The sequence below is a fragment of the Camelina sativa genome, chromosome 17 (genome assembly GCF_000633955.1).
Source record: "Camelina sativa cultivar DH55 chromosome 17, Cs, whole genome shotgun sequence".
NCBI classification, from domain to species: Eukaryota; Viridiplantae; Streptophyta; class Magnoliopsida; order Brassicales; family Brassicaceae; genus Camelina; species Camelina sativa.
Genome location: NC_025701.1, coordinates 1107464 through 1113456, shown reverse-complemented (window position 1 = coordinate 1113456; position 5993 = coordinate 1107464). Strand labels below are relative to the sequence as shown.

Here is a 5993-nt window from a genome sequence, read left to right as displayed (position 1 = left end):
TAACTTCTTTTTCAGGTGTTCTTCTTCAGGATCTGCTATTGCTTTACAGTGCTCCTCACGCAAAGAAAAACCAAAGCCCATAGGAGGTTGTCCTGTAGCAAGCATCTCTTCATTGACAGTAATATCGGTGCGAATAGGTGGTGTGGTAAAACCATTTGTGATCCGGGTTTCGCCGAGTGTACGGTGTTTGGTTGTTACAGATTTCTCAATCCACCCATTTGTGCTGTTCTTCTCTATTTCATTGTAGATCCCATTTACTGTTGGTAAAGAAGACTTGAATGAGGTGGTCATGTGATCCGAATCATGGAGATTCCCCGACTGTTTTGATGAACCTATTTCCATTAAACCAAATAGTTACTTCCACATGCCTTGAAATGAAACGACCCTAGTCTTGATCTCCCTCGAGAATATTTTATCTTAAGAACTGATGAATATGTTACTAGGGAAAAAATTCATAATTTACCCTCTTCAGAGCTTCCGGCGGACTCAACTGATCCAGGCTTAGAGTGACAGTTGATAATATCTTGACATATTTTTCCGTTAACTTGATGAGATCCCGATGCGGAGATGTGATAACATTTCATAGAAAACCTGTGTCAAACATTCCAAGATATGCAGATCAAAGCAAACTTCTGGGATTATAAAAGAGAATATTTGGAAAAGAGAATGCAGAGGCTGTAAATAATCACACATTAGACTTCTCGTCCAACTAGAAACTTTCATCAAGAAGTGCACAATCCACGAAGACAGCAAGATACACAGATTTTTTTGTCCAACATTTGGGCATACCTGTCTTCCAATGATGCTTTGGTGCTGTGGAAATGGTCAAAAACTGGCAGCAGCTTTTTCTGTTTTATTTCAAGTTCATGGGCTGGAACCTTTTCTATCTCAAACTCTCCACCAGTGGGACTACTATCTCTTGGAGAATCCATAACATGAAAAGAAATCTAGCAACACATCAAGAAAGTAAATATCAAGAGACAAGTACAGCTATATCAAAGAAAGGAAGATTTTTTGACAAAAAAATACCTTTGAATTTTGCCACACTGGTAGCATCCCTGAGGTAACCTTTACCTCAAAGTTAGAAAGATAGCAATGTGATCTTTCAGGGGGATTCTCAGAACAACTTTTCAAATAGTTATCTTCACCACAATGGCTGTTGATGTTGACGGAAAGACATGCATCCTCATGGTTTGTCAGGTTATTTGACATTGTCTCCAAATTATATTGGTTTTCAGCAATATTTTTGGGAAGTCGTTCCTCTGTCTCCAGCCAGTCAGACCTTCTACATACATCCCACCACTGAATAGGTTCAACTTTGACCCTCAAGTCATCCTCCTGAACTTGAACATGTGATGTTCTTTGCACTCTCGAACCATTTTCAGGCGATTCTGTGTAAACAGATGGTAGAAGTTCATGCTGCACCACATGGCCTGATGGAGTATAGACTAAGATATGCTCCAATGAGTTAGCCCGGGAGTTCTGTTGAAGGTCATGATTGATGGATTTATGAAAAACAGCAGCCACAGCACCCGACGGTACAAAAACTTTTCCACCTGCAGTGGTAGCAGCATTGCTTACTGTGTTAAGCCACCCAAAACTGCTATACTTGATTCTGCTTACAACAGAAAGGGTAACAGCCGGTGGTGGCGGTAAAGACTGCTGATTATTTGACAACGATTGAGTGAACCACCATGGCAAGGATGAAGCTGGAAGTCGGGCAGGCTCCTCACCCTCGCAAGGTTGAAACATTGCGTCGCTGCCAGACGGGTTTAAAACAAAAATATGGCAAGTACCCTTGGATGAAATAATAGCCACCCATTGACTGTGCTGACTAAAGCAAATGTCCTGGACGATCTGTTAAAAAGAGAAGAAAAAAACCAATCAAGAAAAGAGAACACTGAAAGGAAAAGGACATATGTCAATCTAAAAGTATACTAACAGCAGAAGTGATCCCTCTATGCAGCTTGTAGAGATGCACATGAGAAGATTCCCACTCATAACTTAGGTCACCAAGTGCACTATGTGAACGAGATGGCATGATCTGAAAGACATTGATATTGTTCCCACACACTGATGCAGTAACCAATAAAGTTCCACTAGGATCAAAACAAAGTGCTGAGATAGGACTCGTATGAGCCTTGAACTGTGATAGTACAGCTCCGGAAACAAGATCTTTAACAGCAACCTGTTGGACGAACATTTAAATCATATCACAATCTGGCAATAAAACAACACTGGCAACTCGAAGCAAGTAACTATTGATTAAGATTTTTGATTCAGGAACCCAGGCAGATTGAAATCTTGTGCTTTGTAATACATCTGCCATGCTTTAGTAATCACTGCTAGACGACTATAGTGTAAGAGAATAGCACGACTAAAGAATTGTTCACAATGATCAGATCCAGAATAAAACTAACCATGCCAGCATTTTCTGCATCTGATCCAGAGACTCCACCAACTTTCCAGATTGAATTTGGTGATGCTGGAGAAGTAGATCCATCAGGGAGCATATCTTGGCAGTATTTTGACACTGTTTTGTATCCCATGTCGCCCAGGTTGATTAATCCATTGGCTAACTGCTTGCTAGACTCCATGGCATAACGGGCCATGAAACTACTTCCACCTGATGATGAACTTGGGCTGAGACTAGGTGAAGAAGTAAAATTCTGTGGGCTTAGGCGCCCTGTTTTCATGGACATGGAACTTTTGGAAGCATATGCAAGCCACCTTGGACCTACAGCCATCGGACCATAGCCAACATTCACCCTGGTTGTCCCTTGTCTCACTGGCTGAGGAACAGGATAGGTGAGAACACTGAACTTATTTTCCAGAGTAAGTGCGTCAAAGCAATATATCTGCACAAACCAAATGTAAACCCATCAGTCTACGACATAAGAACAAAATATAAATCTGTAACACTCAACTTATAAAAACTACGTTCAATACAAGCAAGGTTCAATTTGGTCTGAAGACCAAGCACCAAACACGTACTTTGCCAATCATATAAGATAAAGTGCTATTGGTATGTAAGAATTTGATCATAAGAATCTGAATATCTTGAACAGCACTAGTACTCACTTGATTGGCAAGGCCAACAGCGACTACTCGGGAGCTGCACCTAATCATGCAAACAGATGAGCGAAATCTCAGGACATACACATAACTGTGGGACCTAAGGGAGTAAAAGCGAACAGTGGTTGGATAATTGATGGCATCCCCGGCTTTAGAGTCTGATTTACCATCTCTTGCTGATGAACCATTCTGACCCAAACCAATACCATTTGTGTCATCTCCAGCAACAACAAGTAAAAGTGGATGTGAGTTCCCAAAACCCTCATGATCACCAGACCTTGCAGGTAAGGGCTGCATCTGTAAGAACGAAACAGGACCACCTCGTCGAGAGACGAGTTCATTAAAATTAGAGGCATCCTCAACATCAAAGACTTGAAAGCCATTCTGATAACCGAGTAAGAGAACATGTCTGATGACATGTTGACCCAGTTCAAGAATGCCAAAGCCAGCCCAAGTCACCTGCTCATGAAAGCAAATTTTCAGATGTTAAGAGTGCAAAGTAGTCCCTCTCAAAGAAAATTAGGAGTTGCTGACTCTCAATGGGAAGAAAACAAGGGGTATCTACTTTTCAAGCCTAGAATTGAAAATATAGCAAACACAATTTCAAATGAGGGTCAAAAGGGGAAAAGGAACTAGACACCTAAATTAAGCAATTAACCAACCACAACTAACAAACGCAACACATAATCTCAGATAAGAAAGAAGCACTACTCAGCCTATTATGTATCTCAATCCATTCTGGAAACAGCAGGTAAAGCTAGACTATGAGATGAAATTAATAAACCAACCAAAACAATCATTTCACTCAAATGTTTCCAAACAGGAAAGAATCCCTAAATACGCCCTAGCAATTTAAATGATATGACAAAATAGCAAAAAAATTAAAAAAGCAAAAGTATCCAAAGGGACCTGATCTTTATCGTCTTCAGAAGAGGAAATAGAAGCAGCGACGGAGGCACCGGCGGAACGAACAGAAGAAGCAACGTTGGAGGCGTTGGCGGATACAGTTTTGAGGCAAGAAGAGATAATTTTAAAGGAATTGGGTAACAAACCACTGTTCTTCCCTTTCCCCTTCTTCATCATATTTCTTCTTCTACTACACACCTACTAAGAGACGACGAGCAACAAACTCACAACCAACCAAAGGAAAAAAAAAAAGAAAGGAAAAAAAACCGAACATGGCTCGCTAATCGCTATGTATCTCGATCATCATCAACCGCCACCGGAAACCAAGACGAGAAAATCAACCACGGAACATGTCCTCCGATAACCACCGACGAATAGATATAACATCCGATTATAAAAAATCAGATGGATCTCTCCCTCTCTCTCTATCTCTACCGATTATAAAAAAAGAAGGCTTCGGAGTGTTTGACTTGGATCAAAAGCTGGGATAATATATAATCTCTTAAGAAGGAAGGAGAAGGAAGATGGTTGTCTTCTCGTCTACTAGTAAGTTTTGATTTTCCTGAGAAAGCGATTTTCACCCCCTTCTTTTTTTTTTAATTTTTATTTTTTTCACAGTCTCTCTCTCTGCGTTATCATTTAATTTTATATAAATATATATTTGGTTGGATAATCATCGGTTTTTTTTNTTTTTTTTTTTTTTTTTTTTCAATTTTATACGGCTCGACTCTCCAAATTCCTTTTTTTTTTGTTTTCTCTTTTTCAGTTTTTTTACTTATTTCTCTTAATTAAAAAAAAAAAAAACAAACGGCATTTTACCTCGCACCAAAAAAAAAAAAAAAAAAAAAANAAAAAAAAAAAAAAAAAAAAATCCAAGATTAATTTGTAGAAGTAGGAGCTATATCAAAAGCTGCAGGTAATGGTCAAATCTGGGTTACCTATAGTACTACTTACTTTATTGCTCTCCACATAAAGCAAATTTTTAGATACGACATTTATACAATACAGATGATGAATAAAGTAAACATTACTCCCTCCGTTTCAAAATATAGGATGTTTTAAGCAAAACACGCAGATTAAGAAGACTTTACTTTTAACAAGTTCAACCAATCAGAAACAATACTGCATAATATAAAATACTAAACTAATCTAAAAGTTGTACTGAAATTTGAAAGCATCCTATATTATGAAACAAAAAAACTTCTCCAAAACATCCTATATTTTGAAACGGAGGGAGTATTTATTATAATAATTATTTAATCTAAAACAACAAGTTTCTCCTTATCATCGGAAACCGATGTATGTATCAATCATCTAGCAATTTTAGACTAGAGATCATCATCATCAGCTTCCAACGGAGTCTTCTTATAGGCAGAGAGCGAGCGTATCAACATAATCACAAAAAACTCTTTGCTCTTTTCCACTACATACATATTACAAGATCTAACAATAAACAGGAAATCAACAATTGTTTCATGCACTTGTGCGGATCTTAGATCTTCGCCTCCATTTACACTCTCTCGCTTCATTCTGGCTGCTGTGCTGGTGTGTGTGTGTACGTACAACAATAACAAACCTCCCCCAGGCAACATTTTCAAGCTGGAATGAGGAGTTCACTTCCAGTTCTCCATATCTATATTATGTTGTTACTTGCTGCTGCTGTTGTCTGCTATTGTATTCCTTCTCCAGGAATCCAAACGTCATCTTCAGCCTATCCTGCAGATTTACTAGGATGTTCTTTGTCACCCTTTTCTGATGTCTAGTGCTCTTTAGCCATTCTATCCCAAAGTATACTCGCACATATGTTGTCGTCTTTGGTTTTGGCGCCGATTCTTCCATCTGGTATCTAAGATGGAGATTAAAATAGTCACCCAGTGGTACTCCATGCAGGGTCATCACCTCTTCCACCAGCCACCCATTCTTATCTGGCACCAGCGACTTTTGCTGTGTGCTTGTTACCTCTCCTCTATAACGTGATATCCTCTTATCCCTGTAGTATGTCTGCCTCTCGT

General features: G+C 39.1%; 2 protein-coding genes across 2 annotated transcripts in view; both read right to left on the bottom strand.

The window, feature by feature from the left end:
- The window catches only part of LOC104754463 (autophagy-related protein 18g-like), a 7096-nt gene extending 2516 nt beyond the window's left edge, over positions 1 to 4580 (bottom strand). Inside the window, exons 1-8 of the mRNA XM_019239436.1 lie at positions 3985 to 4580; positions 3082 to 3534; positions 2421 to 2858; positions 1943 to 2188; positions 1030 to 1857; positions 790 to 947; positions 464 to 591; positions 5 to 332 (exon numbers count right to left, since the gene is read on the bottom strand). Coding sequence (XP_019094981.1) covers positions 5 to 332; positions 464 to 591; positions 790 to 947; positions 1030 to 1857; positions 1943 to 2188; positions 2421 to 2858; positions 3082 to 3534; positions 3985 to 4158 — 2753 coding nt within the window. The 5' untranslated portion in view covers positions 4159 to 4580. The remainder of the gene's footprint in view (positions 1 to 4; positions 333 to 463; positions 592 to 789; positions 948 to 1029; positions 1858 to 1942; positions 2189 to 2420; positions 2859 to 3081; positions 3535 to 3984) is intronic.
- Positions 5200 to 5993, bottom strand: part of LOC104754461 (C2 and GRAM domain-containing protein At1g03370-like) — an 8520-nt gene continuing 7726 nt past the window's right edge. The window contains exon 9 of the mRNA XM_010476660.2: positions 5200 to 5986. Coding sequence (XP_010474962.1) covers positions 5620 to 5986 — 367 coding nt within the window. The 3' untranslated portion in view covers positions 5200 to 5619. The remainder of the gene's footprint in view (positions 5987 to 5993) is intronic.